Source organism: Poecilia mexicana, unplaced genomic scaffold, assembly GCF_051168715.1.
Source record: "Poecilia mexicana isolate PSO_F unplaced genomic scaffold, ASM5116871v1 scaffold_7, whole genome shotgun sequence".
NCBI lineage: Eukaryota > Metazoa > Chordata > Actinopteri > Cyprinodontiformes > Poeciliidae > Poecilia > Poecilia mexicana.
This window is the reverse complement of record NW_028263376.1, coordinates 27,620,188-27,637,048: the sequence shown is the minus strand read 5'-3', so window position 1 is coordinate 27,637,048 and position 16,861 is coordinate 27,620,188. Positions and strand designations below refer to the sequence as shown.

Genomic DNA, 16,861 nt, shown 5'->3' with positions numbered 1-16,861 from the left:
CCCAAGACCGGTATCCTGCATGTTTTAGTTCTCCCCCTGGTTTAGCACACCTGCATCAAATAATGGCTCATTAGAAGGCTTAAGAAAAACATTGACATGCTGAAAAGGTTGTTACTACCACTAGGGAGAGAACTAAAACATGCAGGATGCCGGACCTCGAGGACCAGCTTTGGACACCCCTGCTATAGGTGCTTGCAGGGCTTGCCCAAGGTGACCATTAATGATGTACATTGACCCGAAGCCCCAACAAGTAAGCTGGAGAAAGGTTTTAAGATGTACGCCTCGTTACACATTCACAGATACCAAGGTGAGTTTAACCTTCTTTAAACTTTGTGGCTAACATTAACTTTAGCTTATGCTAGTAGGCAATATTCTCGGACACTTTTCTTGTAAAAATTGTGCTATTATCTAAACATTTTTAATCACTTCTAACAGACAATGTTTTTACCTCAATTTGTACTTATTTTCAAGTATATTATATGTGTTTATTGTCGTTGGTGTCAAACGGAGACCAAGTAACGAGGGGTTGGAGGGGAGGCTTTTTGCTTCGAAGCACAACAAGCCCCATAGCTTAAAAGTAGAGCAGCTCTGGTGTCAGAGTTCCAGTTCAGCTGACTGTTCAGGTTCAAAGTCGTTGCTTTTAGAAAAAATGGACGTTTTTCTTAAGGTCTCGGTGTTATTTAGTTTTATTACCATCGCATGTTTCTTGTGAAGAGCTCGAATAGGACGTGTTTTCAGCGGTGTGTGCAGGCGGATCAGTTGCTCGGCTGTCTGGCTCTGGTCTGCTGGTCGTTCCCATATTCTCACTCTTTCAGACTGAATACAGAAGTGATTGCATGGAAATAACACAGGGACGGCTCCTTTATTTACCACCCGTCTCCCTCCGTAGTTTTAGGCTGAAGAAGCTGATCCGGAGTGAAGTGAAGGCTGCAAAGTTTGCTGTGCGGCGTTAACTTTAACAGGTGGTCTACGAATATTTACAAGCCACCGTCTTCTTAATTCAGGGCCCATGAAAACTTAAAAACCCATTATATTAGGAAGACAACAATGTTCGTAGTATTGCTGTGCGTCTGAAATTCGTCTTTGTATTTTCTAGCTGTCATGGTAAGTCAAAGTGGAAAGAAACCCCTATTTCGCTCATGCAGACGTGAAGTCAGCGCCGTACGTGCAAAGAGCCCATTGAGAAAGAGAATAAAAATGAATAGACACATAAATCTATTTTATGTGTTAATAGCTGTTTCCTCAGTTATTTAAAGAACTGAGGAAACATATTTCTATATTGAGAAAATTCAGAAATGGTACAAATTTCTAAAACTTTTAAAACGTATCCCAGGAGTCTGCAGTCTTAATGAGTCATTTTTGCTCTCAGTAAAATAAAACACGTTTAGAGCCACAAATATCACATGACCTTTATAACTGTTTATCATTTTTTGATAAATAGATACTATAGATTTTTAAAGAACCACTATTATGGAAGAGAAAAACCTCTAAAACTTTAGTAAAAATAAAATTGCGATAAAAATGTATCGTATGTATAAACAATGTATAAAAAGTATATAGCTTCCAACTTAAAGTAGAAAAAGTTAATCCAGAAAAAAATTATTGGTGCTTTTATTGACATTATGTTGTGAAAATCCAATTATTCCATGATAAAACTGCTCTTAAATCTAAATTAGCTGATTCTTAGTCAAAGCTATTGAAAGCCATTGTGGAAGGTTGGAGAACCCTGACATAAACCATATAGAAATAAAAAAATAATAATAATGTAGAATATTTGTAATAATAAATAATGCTATTGGATTTTGAGCAGTATTTGCCTCGAAATAATTTTATTATTACCTGTTTCATTATATGGTAGTAGTACACCTTCTTTACTTGATCTCAGTTCATTCATCTACCAACTTCTTGCTCCTCTACCTGCCCAGTCGTCTCATCTGTCCCCTCCCCAGTGACCCTCACCCTTCCCCTGTCCCTTGACTTTCCTCCCCTGCGTTTTCCTTGCCCGGTTTTCTTGCCTATGGATGATACAGGATACCCATGCTCCAATTTCACCCTCTCATCATGACATCCATTAAAGTGGCACTCAGTCCTGGGCCCCTGTTGGCCTGACAGCACATTAGCCCTCGGCCCATTGAACGCCAACAAGGACCAGCTCTGAATTATTGATACCAACACAACTAATGAAGAAACCCTATCTCAGCTCTTTTTATGTCTCTCTTTCTCACACACAGACACACACTCCCCCCCACCCCACCCCACACACACAGGTTGAATGCCCAGAGAAACATACACACACAATTTTATTGATGTTAACTATCATTCCACCTGCTTGTAACCCATTTTGAGAAACACATATTCTCAGTGGTCAGTCCTGTTCCTGCAGAACACAGAGTGTTTGGGTTCATCCAAGACCTGAATTCCTGTTCTTTTCAACAAATTGTTTGCTCGGTTGCCCGAAATGCTGGTGAGGGACTCTGTTGATATGTTTCTCTTTGATTCTAGGTGATATTTGCATATATATCTGCAGGTGCTTTCTTTCTTGGAGCTTTTTGTCATAGGATTTTATACAGTCTCTGATAAGCGTGAGTGGGTGTTTGTGGCATTAAAGTGTGCCTCTGTTTACCTACAAAGTCATACAGCGTCTTTCAAAACAATTTAAGCCCCTTGAATCCTTTTACATTTTGTCACATTGCAGCCAAACATTGAATTTCATGTGAAGAACTAACACAAATTTGTGCATAATTGTCAAGTGCAAGGAAAATGATGCATGATTTTCAAAATGTTTTCTCTGTAAGAAGCATTTCAATCATTGACGTTCACATTTTGCTGCAATAATTAGGGTTGTTGATCTGATATAAGGTGAACATCTGCCACAGTCTCATGTCTTCTTGAGCTTCTATCACAGTAATGACTGTAGTTAGGAGGATGTGTCATAATGTTTAAGATTTGTTCCTAGTTTAACACTCCTGAATGAAATGACGGAATATTTCCAAGCCTTTGTAGATTTTGAGTCCGCTGCGTTGGAGCAGGGACCAAAATGAGAACTGCAACTCACTGATGCTTCAGGAGCTGCCCAGTATTTAGTTTGATCAGTCTTCTGGTCAAATAACTCAGAGCGCCCTCCTGTCCATACTGAAGAATATCATCCTCCTGTATGATTCTGTAAGATCACGTTTCACCCAGATATGGGGTGTTCAGTATGATGTGAGGTGTTGTCTTTCCATAAAATCATGTTGTTTTGCAAGAGAAGGTCCACCAAAATTAGTTTAATTCTGCCTGACTAGAGCGTCTTCTTCCATATGCTTGCAAGATGTCTTGTGGTTTCTTTACAGGAACAATTTTGGAAGATTAGTCAGTTTCGGTGTCCATGTCTACACAAGTTTCTAATATACTTCCTTTTATTTATCCCATCATCTATGAATGATGGGATGAATATTTCCTGCCATCAAAGCTAATGCAGGACCTGGTACCTATCAGTGGTCACTGGGCAAGAGCTGGAGTTCATCATGGGGCAACATAGGCATAGATACACTCACAACTAGCAATAATGTTTCTTGACTATTGGAAGAACATAAAATATCCACGTAGAAATACCCCAGGCCTCGATTCGAACCTAGGACCTTCTGGCTTAAAGGGAAATGTGCTACCAACTGCTCCACCTTGCTAATACTAGATAAGAGTTTCTCAAAAACAATCTCAGAATTTGTCCTTTATCAAAAATTCCTAACAAATATGGCACTATTTCCAGAAATGTCTTCACTCATACCAAAAAACGACCAAGGTAGATGATCTTTTAAGGTAATTCACCTGTTAAGGTGAGTTAGGTTTGCTAATTAACTTTTGCAAACCTCTGAGACACACACAGAACAGCAGGATTGATACTGAAATTTAACTACACAGGTGGACTTTTTCCTTTTTTACTTTTCGGGTGCGATGGTGGCGACGGCGGTAGGAGTTTGCTCTACAAGTGGACGATTCAATTGTTGCTCCACCCACTTCTGTTGTGTCCCGGGGAAAGACACTTGACCCACCTTGCCTGCTGGTGTTGATCAGAAGGGCCGATGGCAGAAGCCAGTGGCAGGCTGGGCAGCTGTGGCTACAATCCAGTAGATTGCCACTTATCAGTGCATGAAAGGAAATGACTGGTTTTATGTATAAAAGCGTCTTTGAGAACCCTTTGAGGATTGAAAAGGACTGTATAAGTCTGACATCATTTCATTATTTAATTTCCCTTTGTGACAAATGAAGTATTTTTGAATTGAATTTGAATTTTCTAATTTGGTGATAAAGTGACTTCTATTCACTGCACTATATTTATTTCTGGGGAATCAAAGTAAAATACACTGAATGGCATAATTTCCTAAATTCTATTGACAAAAGTTTTTAAAAATCACACATCATACATTTCTTCCACTTTGCTATATATCTCATACAATTAAAACAAAACACACTAAAGTTCAAGGGGTACAAACAGATTTCCAAGGTACCATGGAGGTATGCAGCGGAGCTCCTTCACAGAGAGGTGTCAGCCCATCTCCTTAGTATTCACTCCAACATCCTTTGACTCACAGCCTCAGCCTGAGAGCGTGAGAATGGAAGTGAGAGAGTACAGTTAGAAAATAAAAAGCAAAAAGAGAAAGCAGGACGAGGGGAGACTCCATGAACATCAGACAGCTTTCTGCTGTCGCCCCAGGCTCACGTGGTTATATCTGTTGTGTTTGCAAGCAGGCCTGCCCAAGGGGATTAGTTTTTTTGACAGTTTTGTTAAGCCTTCTCTAATGCACCGAGCTACTCGGTAACGTCGGGGCTGTGATTTTAGAAAACGTCTCTCCCACGCTGTCCTATGATTTCTCCTTCATAAAGGGGAAACTGGAAGGAGAGAGCAGTTCGGGAACATGACAGCGGACATTTTTCTGAGTGGCTTTTTAGTGTGGTGGAATTGGACCATAAAACAACTGTCTGCGAATCTCCTCTTCAATTAGTGACTGCTTTGCTGAGGTCCTGTTTAATTCTCTCCTGGGTCTGACAGCTTTCCTCTCTCTTTGTCTGCGTTTCCTTCTGGTCGTCTCTTCTTGTCTCTCCACGTCTCTTCATCCCTCTGTCAGTTTGTGTTTAGTTTAATCTCTCCCCCTCCTTTTTCTGCTTCCTCCGCTCTGTCGCTTCCCATTTCATCTCTTCTTTTTTTTTTTGCCTGGCATCACCCCCACCCACCCACCACTCCTCTCTTCCCCCACCACTCTCCCAGTCTGAATTCCAAAAGCTCAGACGATAAAACGTCTAACTTTGCTTGAAAGGGTCAGGAGATGGAAGGAGAGAAGGACAAATAAAAGGTTAATCCTTTAACAAGTCCACATAGGTGTGGAGTCAAAGGACAGAGAAAGAGGGGAGGGCAGGAGAGGGAAGAGGTGGAGAACAACAAGTGCTGTAAACAGATGTGGGAGACTGGGCTCTTATAGGGGGGTGAATGTGAAAAATGAGAGGGAGATGGCATTTTCAGTCAAGCTCCGTCTCTTCTTCATGACTTACACTCTGCATGATGACAAGTGTGTGTCGTCGCTCCCATTGGCTAAGTCTGCCACCAATCAGAGCAGAGGCGCATGTAAGGTGCCTTTAGGTTATACCCAGCCCCAAAAACAAGAAGCAGAGAGAAAGTGAGACTGGGAAAAGAGAGTGTGTGTGTGTGTGTGTTTTTTCTGTGCGAGACCAAAGCAGGTGCTGACTTTACATAGCAAGGAGGACGTTCCCCAGTTTTTTTTTTTTTTCTTCTTCTTTTGAAGCCTCCTGTGAAATGGTACAGATGAAAGGAAAGTGCTTGTCAGCTGTTTGCTGGAGACCACTGCATTTCCTCTTGGCTGCTGTGGAGTAGAAGATCAGGGCTCTGTAGCCCTCCCCCTTGTGATTGGCTGTCACACTTTAGGCTCAACCCCCTTACCCCCCTCGCTCTCCTCTCTTTCTCCCCTTCACCGTCCTCTGTTCCTTACACTGTCCTCAGGCATACCTGAGCCACCGCTGCAGAAACACTGGACCCCCCCCTCCTCCTCATTCGCGCACTAACATATCCACACACACACTCGCAAGAGCACCCACGCTCTCTCTGTTCCACACACACAGTCTTTCACCTGGAGAGGGCAGGCGCAAGGGACGACATGTGCAGCAGCAGTAGCAGCAGCAGCAGCAGCAGTCTGTCTCCACATCCAGCACTGCCTCTCTGAGTTGCCTCTTTCCGGAGAGTGGAAGGGGGGGGGGGGAACGACTGAATTTTTTTTTTTCTTTTTTTTTTTTTTTTGGAGCTTTTTGTTGTTGTCTCTCGGCGAAAGCAGGAGAGACTCGGGCAAGTGGGGGGAAACACCTGCCAACCCCAGGGGATACCAAAGGCAACACAAACCCACACAGCATGATTCTGGGTGAGTTGTCTCTGTCTTTTTTTTTTTTTTTTTTCGGTGCATGGGATTTTTGGTGAGGTCAGCCACTAATCCCTATTTAAACCTGGCCACCAGCAGCTCCTGATTAATGCCATGTTCTGCTCCGTCTGCTGCGCTTGGATAAACCCTTTAAAGTCATGGTCAGCGTGCGTAATTACGACAGTAGTGTGCCATTACTGAGGCAGGTGTGAGTGATGACAGTGAAGGTCAAAGTGTTTCGGAGCTGTTTGGTCACATGACCAGACATGCGTGTGGTGCCAGAGGAGGAGAGCTGACAGGGATGCTTTCGTCCAAACTTGCTGATAAGGGATGGAAATTTATACAAATAGAGAGGACCACGTGGGGGAATTTCATCTCTTGAGATAATACAGCCTCTTGAAAAAAAACTAACGTGACCATTTACAGGGAATGAGCCAGTGTCCAGCATGCAGGACATGTTAGTTTGCAGTTAATCTTGCACTGTTGCTTTGCTTTGAGTCAGCCTGCTAGCAGTTTCTTCTTTAGTATGCTGCTCTCATACTGGCCATGCTTGAAGGAGGGACTTCTGTGTGCATTCACACGGAGGATGAGTCCAGCTACTCTTTAAATAGGATAGATATAGGTGTTCTAGAGTATTCTCATTTGTGTATGGCCATTTCTATGAGACTGTGTGTGAGCGGGGGACTCAGCATTGCAAACGTGTGTGTGTGTGTATGTGTGTTTGTCTGTGTTGCTATGTGCTCTGAAGGAGAGGCCACTTTGTTTTAACGCATGCCTGGGCTGATTCAGGCACCGCTCTGCTTCTCTGCCCACCCGGCAGGCATGTTTTTCATGCAGACATCTTTAATGATTATAGGGAGTCGTGCAGACTCTCGGCTGTGAGGGCTGGCAGAGGTATGCATATTGAAGAGCGTGCATGTAGAGTTAGCGAAAGCTATGAAGTGTATATATATATAAAAAAGTTGGGTTTTACCGAATTGTGCCCTGATTTTTTTTCTTGTTTTGCAGCTGGTCAAAAGTGAATATTTTGACTTAGCAATTAGACGAGTACTGTCTTGTTTGGGTTGCAGGTGGTAGCAGCTGCAGTAAATGATATTCGACCTGGATGTGTTAACAGCAGCACAGCTACGCCACTTTAATGGTTTTAGCTTAAGGTAGTTATTATGCTGTCAGTTTTAACTGTTAAGGAGTCTAAGCAAAAGTCATAAAATGTGGAATTTATCTTTGCAATGAGGGCCTTTGCAGAAACACACTCAGGCTATATTGCTTTCACTGCAGATTTTTTTACAGCATATTGACCTCATTTAAATTATAATCCTGTAACTTACTGCAAAACACTTTATCGTCATGTCTAATAGCAAACCAGTGCTTATGCTGATTAAAGGGGTAGATATGAACTTTTGAAGTGAGGTTCTAGTACAGTAAACCATAGTAAATGCAAAATGCATGTTTCAAATTATTTTGTCAATTATTAAGAAAAAAACTTTTTCAAAGTCCAAATGTGAAAAAATAATTTATCAAGAAAATAATTTGAATGAACCTGCCTGAAGATATGAAACAGGCAAAAAAGTTTTCATAAAGCAACACATAATTCCCCCAACCTAAAAAACATGAAGAACAGATAAAAAAATGTCATCCAAGAAAAACCATTTGCAAGTCTTTGGATTCCAGAGAAACATAAAGACAATCCTTATCCATCTGGACTACCAAAATTACTCCAGGTGCAAATCGATCATCTAGGACAACATCTAAAGTATTGGACATCTCACTGGATTTGATCAAAGTCACCTTTCAAGATTTAACAGTAAGAAGAAGTATGACTTGGCCAAAGACTTCAGTGGTAAAACACCAAAATCATAATTAGCCAAGATCTCAAACACCCATCTCAAATACGCCTGTATAAACTGCTTGCTTCACCAACTCTGGCCATCAACCTTTTTTGCCCTCCGTTTTTCTGACCTTGAGCATAAAACGTCACCATCAAGGTTCTGTCCTTATACTGTGACTGTGGTTGACGAGCACTGCAGCAGTTCTTGGGACCTGGCAGAGGCTTGTAGCAGCTCTGACGGTGACGACAGTGCAGATGCAGATAACATCAGCGGCTATCTGGTGAGCTTAGCCAACTGGTTGACATTCACTCTGCAGCAAGTTCGGCAGCTTCCGTTTTTGAGATTGCTCTGTATTAAAAGGTTTGGAGAACTGAGATGAGGTGACATGCTCTCTTAGAAAACAGAAAAGATAATATCCCATATGGGAGGTTAAGGCATAACACTAACTTTTGGTTAAAACATCTCTCTCTCTCTCTCTCTCTCTGTTATGTCATTCCACCGACACCAGATGTGCCATCATAAAGCTGTCTAACATTATTCTCCCTTACAAATTCAATTTAAAACCTCTTCACATTGTGTTTTTTTTTTTCTTGTTTCTTGTTTTGTGGGTGGAGGACTGGGGGGACACTTCGACCATGTCGAGATCAGTTCATGTTTGAATGTTTTTCCCTGTCTCATCTGTCTTGTCTGTTTGAATCAGACTCTGAGTTCAGGGCTTTCCAGTCTATCTGTCTCTTTGTCTTTGTGTTTGTATGCCCACGCAGGCCTAATCTGTCTTCATGAAGTCTGCCTCTGTGCTGACCTGCATGCATAGCTGTTGCTTCTGCAATTTACCTATTTTTCTCTGCCACAGAGGTCAAATTGAAAAAAGTGTCTCTTAGAAAGTCTGCAGTTTTTTTTTTGCTTCTTCCCCCCCCCCATTTCTGTCGCAACATGCTCACTTTTTTGGGCTAAAAGGACAAAGTAATTACAGTCAGACATTCGGTGTGCATGAAGTGTGGAATAAATTTAAAATTAAAAAATGCAAACATTATGAAGACCTGCTGAAGCTAGCACTAGGCCAAGGTAGGAATTTGTTCTGTTGCCAGTTTAAACTGCCGCTCTGTCTGTCTCCGCTGAAGCGCTACACATGTACAGAACATTTACTTTCAAGAGGTTTATTGAAGGTGGAAATAAAGATGGCAGAGCATATTAGTCACTTTATGTCTTTCAGTTTAGCAAGACTAAAATATCTAAAGTTAACATGTCAAATACCTGTGGTATATATAGATTTAAAGTTTTCACGAGCTTTATACGTGTGTCCACTGGTATTTTTATGTTTTATCTTTAGTAATACCTGTGTTAGAGGTTGGAAAGCTTTCTTCCCATCACATTAATATTTAGCTTCATCTATAGAATTTCTATCAGATTCAAGTCGGCTCTGGCTCTGTCTCTTCAAAAAATGTATATTACTTCCAGTCAAAAAAATAAATAAATAAATTAAAAAAAAAAAAAATATATATATATATATATATATATATATATATATATATATATATATATATATATATATATATATATATATATATATATATATATATATATATATATATAGAAATATATATATATATATATATATTTGGTAAAGAAAATAAATGAAAACTTTGTTGTACTTTGCTTAGGAGCCATGGTACAGGCAGCTTTTTCATGGTTGCCACTTTTACTAGTGTGTCACAGTCACAGAGGAGACAGTGTAATGTGTTACATTTTTATTTACTGATGTGAGCTAGATTTTTAAAATCGTGGCTAAAAATGTAAACATACAGAGAATATCATTGCTTACATTTTTACTCCTGTTTGATGCTGAAGTAAACTTATTATTGAAGATTTACTCAGACAAAATCATGTTTGTATTTCCTTCCTAAATGAGCAGATTCATTGTTTTCAAAGTTGAAAATAGGTTCCAAAGCAACAAACCTTTGGATGAATAAATTATAAATAACTTAATTAAGATTTTTGATAACCAAAAAGAAAATCAGTCTCATTACTGTATGTATTTAAAATAAACCTGTTTTGGTTTTTCTTCTCCTCCTCGTTAGCATGTCTACTACAGAATATTATTGTCCCTGCTGATGGACTCAGCCAATGTGGTTGCAAAACCCTCGACCACTGGCAGACGTCCATAGAAAGTTGGGGTACAATTGACAGAAAATACCTCACACTTTGCATTAGGAAGGATGACTAGGGAGTATAAATTTGGCTTCAGTTTGTTCGATGGTGCATTCATCAACCAGGAAAATAATGCATTTTTGAGTTACGGCCTGCTTAATCATTGGTATGGACTGATTGAGTTAAAAATCAGCCAATTTCTGCAACTGCAGTCTCCATGGATCCATTGCTTCAAATGGTTGCTTTGAATTTTGGCAGTATCATGTATTTTCCAGGCACCTACTGCCATTTTATAGCATAATAGCATGCTACCTTAAGTCATTATGAAAATCCAGTATACAAATATGACTTAATAGAAATGTGCACTTTTTGAATCATGACATTGCTCTTAATCCTTTGACAACATTTTTACAAACATTTCACTGAGAAATAGCATGATTAATGAGCTCAGCAGATGTGCAGTTCCATCAGGTGTTTGCAAATTGCTGCTAGCTAGTCTGAAGGAGCTGAGTGGGGGAGTCACGGGGGAGGGCTGCTTTGTGAGGCAGAAGCTCAAAAGCTTGGAAACTGCAACCAGAAGGCAGCGCTCGATTCCCCGAGGCATTTTGCACAGTTGAACGGCTGCCATAGGAGCTTAAAGAATTTCGCAAAGATGCATAAAATAATCAAGGCAACACTCCAGGTATGTTTTTGATGAGGGAGTAGCATTATAAGATGATATAAAGCTTCAAAAAGTTGATTTTGCATCAATAATGCACACACACGTACTAGTACGTGTAATAAATTGCACGTACTAGTTGTGACCTAACATGATAGTTTCACATGTTAAACAATGGAGGGACAACTCCACTAAGCCTTAGGGAGAACAATAATGCGTGTTTGTGTTCTGGACGAAGTAGCAGCTCCCGTTCCTTCCCCTGTTTCTGTGTGGCTGGCTCACTCACTCCATGCTCACAGAGATTTTTTTTCCTCGGTCAAAAAGCCATTATAACAGGTCTTTTTCCCTCCTCCCATCCCGCCTTTGCTCCTAGCTATTCCTCCATTTGTTTATGCTGGAGTGACTATGTGTCAGCAGGCTGTCAATACTGTCTGTAAGGGACTTTAATGAATAGGCCTGTTATTGGACTGGTGGGAAGGTAACCCATTGTGTCTGTTGGAGCATCTGTGCGTGCGTGTGTGTGGCCCCTTGGTGTGTGTAACACTGCAGAGAAGAGGGAGGTGGAGGCTCCTCTGGCTCCAACAGCTCCATCACCCTTTCTGCAGTGTCCTCTGTCAAAGACCATTTACTAAAGGCAAAGCCAAGGGGACACTGGAGAACTTGATTTCTTAAAACGCCTAACATTAAATGTGCAAAAACTTGAATAAAACATGCCTTGTATGCAGCAACCTCCAGTGCTGCTCCTTAAAGCGACTGAACGCGGTTATGGTGTTGCAGTATTGCATTCACAAGTTATGCATGTTGGGAATCCTTGGGGCTACAAGACACCTGGGCAAGAAAGTCTGCAAAAGATTCAGTATGGTTTAATAGTGAGAAGCTAAGTACATGTTGGTTGAAATGGCAGTTCGCTGGTGTTTTAAAGAGTCATTTCTATTGTAAATAAATGGCATTTAAATACTTTATGCCCCTACAGCTTTGTGGGGAAAAGAGCACTGCTCCGTTTTTAGTGAAACAAACCAAAGTCAATAACAGCAACAAAAATACCTGGTGAACATAATCTTTTACCTCAGGAAAATAAAACTGAGTTCATTTCCAGACTGTTTAATTAACTGTACTGTGAGGCTAAGCAGTGTCATTAGGCAAAAGTCTGTCCTCCAAATGTCTGTAGTTAAGATAATAGCAGTCATATCAGATAACATACCCTGCAGCTTATTATGAGCTTTGTTTGCCAGCTCTGTATGGTGTCGAGGAGGATGCACTGTGGCTTCAAATAAAACCAATGTTCTCAACCACATCAGTGGATCAGACAGTTGTTCTATAATCTTCATAGCCTTGTATCTTTGCCTTGTAAATGTTTATCCCCCTTGAAGAGTTTTCTCTTAAGTGTGTTGCTTAACTTTGTTTTGTATCGGAACGAGTTGGATGAATTCTTTCACCACGGCCTGGAAAAATACCAGAACCTCTGCGTCTGCCTTAGTTTTAAGACATTTTAACACACTTTCCTGAAGTCTGGAGCTGAACTCATTTTCAGCCTTGGAGTTTAAAGCTTTTGACCTTTCCACTTTAGTTAGAAATAATTATTATTAAATTAGCGCAGGGTTCTGTAAAGCTTTGCCATTGAGTCAAACATTTTCAGTAGTATATTTATTTCAACATGAATGCACATCTTAAACAGTATTCTTAGTAGTACATCCTTTTCAACAATATCGGAATCTACATATTGCTCAAATAAGTGTTTGGAGATATTCAAACCATAAAAATTATATAAAAGCGTAATATATATATATATATAAAGAGTGATACAATTTCTTTTAACGCTCTAATCTCTTTAGTCACAATATGGCTCCATCACAACTGAATTCTGAATTTACAAATTAAAACCTTAGATAATGGGCAAATCTTCAACACTAGTCTTTACTTCAGAATTTCCTTTTCTGCAATATCAAATATCAAGCAAATTAGTGTTCATAGATATCTTAAGAATGAACAAAAGCTGGTCTCTGCAAGTTTGTTATTCCCAGTATGATATAACTTTCAAATGACCCTATTATCTTTTTTTCCCCTCTGCATAAGAGCAGTTTTTCATAAACATGGCCAACCCTGAAACAGTAAATTATGCCTGAGCTGTCCTTTGGTCTCCGCAACTTTGCTTATTACAGTAAAATTGTCAGAATACACGATCACTAAATCACATATTAAATTCTGGTTTCTTTAATGAACTGAATCATCAGGCCACCTTTCATAAAAAGCAGTTTAATACCAAATCTTTACTATATTACTTACAATAATGTTCACTCAGTGAGTAATCATAACTGTCCACTCTGAACTTGAGGGTTCATGGCTGCTTGGTGCTGCATCTTTCTTCTGACTGAGGCAGTTATGAGGCGTCGCATTTTAAAAATATTTAAATTAGGCAACATTATATTACATGGCACAATGCCACACAATTCATTGACTTGATTATACAAAATCAGTCTTGTCTCTTGTCTTATTTCCTTTTCACTGTCCTTATTTGACGTTACGAAGTGCGCGCTTGCTTTTTTGAAAAAGTTTCCAATTTTTACGCGTTTAGCATCTTCTCTCTCTGGAGCTTTTCTCTTTATTTATTGCATTCTTTGTGGCACCCTTCTACTTTTACTATCCTGCTTTCCATCTTTTGAACACTACTGACAGAAAAAAGAGTGCACTGGTGTTTTATGTCAGGATGTGTCTCCACAAAAAACAAAATAAAAAGGGAGAGCTGTGAAGCTTCCCAGGGACAGTAGCAGCAGGAGTGGCGTGGTCAGCCCCGTGTCATGACTGCACACTTGCCTGAATAATAAAAAATAAAAAAAGAGCAACAAACCAGCTCTTGCAGCCCAAATGTCAGACGTCAATGTCAGCTCATAGGGAAATCTTCCAGTCGTCCTGACTAGACAATCTTCTTTCAGGTGTACATTCTTAGTTGCCAACAAAAAATACCCTTGTTTGTGAAAACCCTCTGGATAAAAATCGTCAGAGAGGAATTACTTAAAAGTTTGCTGTCCAGGAGAAAACAAATGTGGTTGGTTGGTTGGTTTGGTTTGATTAATTTATTTATGCATCATCACATGCTTATTTTTGATTTTGCTTTGGTTTTTTGTTCAAGTAATCAAGCAGTTCAAGTTAGATATTTACATATACTGTAAAAAACAACATAATCTGTTCCCCCCCTTGTCTAACATTAGGGTTATATTATAATATATATATTATATTTTTTACTTTCTTATTGAGAAGTTAGAAAAATTCTGTAATTCTAACAGGAAAGATTTAGTCTAATTTGATATGTTAATATATATATATATATATATATATATATATATATATATATACCACCATGTTTTTTTTTCCAAAAATCATAGTGGAATACTTAAGGTGTTAATATAATAGCAGGAGAAGGCCCAATGATTCATTCTCTTCCAAACTGGATCTCAATGTAAAACGGTTGAGCAGAGCTGATGCTTGGCAGTGATAGGTGCCACATTAAACATCCTTGCTCTGTTTGTTTGGCTTCATGAAGGAAGTTGAGATGAGCAAATGGGGGTGCGGGGGGAGGGTGGTACCAGAGACGGCAAAATAGGCAGAGGGTAAAATGGAGTGCACAGTGGCATCATGAAAGAAAACTAGCTCCATCCAGCTCAGGGGACCGAAAGAGGAAATTCGTCTGACTGCTGTTGAGATAGGGTTTCACACAAAGACCGAAAGAAAAATCAATTCTCCTTGAGTTGCTGCAAGGTCAATTCAGGGGGGTGGAGAGGGGCAATGCAAGTGTAGGAGAACGTTATTGGGAAGCAGTGATAGAATGACGCTGGAGTGAATCGTGTAGGGACTCAAAAGAGGGGAAATGTGTACAAATTAGTTTGGCTGGTAATATTATGGTTACAATGAGTTTGCAGGCTACAGCTAATTATGTTTTATGACGGCATGGTTTAAACTGTGGCTTCTTTGACTCTTGAAAAGTGGAAATATGAGCAGCATATTTGAAACCCAGTGAGGAATGTCATTCTATCATGCTGTCTTAATTCGTAGCCACAAGGACATCTCTTGACTCTGTGATCTCGTGTGTCAAAGCGGCTCTACTTTTACTTCAGTTTTACTGCCAGACTCAACAAATTAACTAAATAGTCCAAGGGTTTTTTTTTTCTTCCAAGGAGCCCTAAGCTTGCCTTTAATCCATAATGTTACATGAACAACTTAAAATAGCTTCGATCTCCACTCCTGGCACCGTCTCGTCTCCAACTAATTCCTCAGAAACAGATTAATAAAGCGCATGTATGGCTGCTGGGATGCAGTAAAAGTGCGCTGATGCAAAGGTGACCGGTCGTCTGTGGCGTTTTGCCCACTGATTGTAGTCACGGTATTCCTTCAGCTTTAGCTGAAGGAATCTCTTTGTTCAGCGTTGGACGGGAGCCGGGGAAACCTTTTGCCTGCTCGTAGTTATAGGATCCGTGTGGCACAGGGCTTAGCACAGGCGTCTGGTATGCACACCTGTCTCCAAACAAGTCCTCCCCTGAATAAGTGGCCCTACCCCTCAGTTAGCAGGAGCGAGGGAGGAGGTGGGGGCCGGGAAGGGGTGGAAGGAGCTCTGCCAGGACTTGCATCACGCCTCCCTTGCCACTGCCTGAAGGGAACAAGAGGAGGTGGGGGAGGATGGCTGGTTGAAATGCCATAGGTGTGGATTAGAAGGCTGTAAGGGACACAGGGGTGATGAGGTACCTGAGGTCATTTGCTTATCCTTCTCTTTTTTTATCTACACTTTCCAAAGAAATGTTTTATTACCAATGATAGACAGTTTGATAGATTTTTTTTTTTATGTGTGTCCACATCTCTTTCTATCTAATAAACTCACTTTTATAGAATATTAAACGTTTGCATGCCCAAATATGAATTGGACACTTGGCTCTCATTTGCCTCCTAAGCTCAGGCAGCGTTCATTAATGCAGTTCAAAGGAGCACCGATGGAGTGCAACAAAACAGGAGTCAGAGGAGAAGGTTCAAGACCAACTATTTCCATAAAATTAGCATAGCCAGGATAGCGAAGTTGCCCTGTTGATACAAGTCTAACAGCCCAGACATGACGGACTTCTCGTTGAATTGCTTACATTTGAATAATGCTCGTTAATGTTTTGTCTTGTTCTGCATCTTGTTCATCAAGAACAGCATATTCTCCAGTCCAAACTGGAAAATGCTGATATTTTTGCTTCCCACCCAGAATGTTCTCGTTTGTCCTGTGACGGCTTGTATAAATGTGAGAGCTTGTTTATTTACTGTTGCTCTGAAGATGGTTTTTGTGCCTGTGCTGGGCCAATAATCACCAGCCAGCCACTGCCACAAATCTTCATTAGAGGATTAGCCTGCTGGGAGACAGCTTGTGTTCTTTTGCTGTCATTGGTGTCCATGTGTCCTCCGCTTACAGAACCAGGGTTCTCCTCTCTTCTCTTAAACACCCACGAGAGAATCACATGAGCATAAATGCTCAAACAGATATGAATGTATATGATATGATGCAAAAGTTTGGGCACCAACGGTGAGCATTTCATTTAGTTTTGTTCAGCTTGGTCTGCATCAAGATTTACGTTTTCTTTTTGAACAATTTAGATCCCAAAAGACTCGCAAAGCATTTTTAGGTCAAAAGAGATTGGAGATTTCAGTTTAGAAAGATGTTTTTCAGAAAGCCAGGTGAGTATGCACATGTCAAGATGTCTTACTCTTTAGATCTTTATCCACCAGCTTTTATGCTCCTTAAGATGTCAAAATGCTATTTGGTAATGGAACACCACTTTAATTTAAGCTCATCATTCATGATG

General features: G+C 40.3%; 1 protein-coding gene across 1 annotated transcript in view; it reads left to right on the top strand.

The window, feature by feature from the left end:
• Positions 1-5,396: 5,396 nt before the first annotated feature.
• znf385a (zinc finger protein 385A) overlaps positions 5,397-16,861 on the top strand; it is a 78,269-nt gene continuing 66,804 nt past the window's right edge. The window contains exon 1 of the mRNA XM_014992099.2: positions 5,397-6,404. Coding sequence (XP_014847585.2) covers positions 6,395-6,404 — 10 coding nt within the window. The 5' untranslated portion in view covers positions 5,397-6,394. The remainder of the gene's footprint in view (positions 6,405-16,861) is intronic.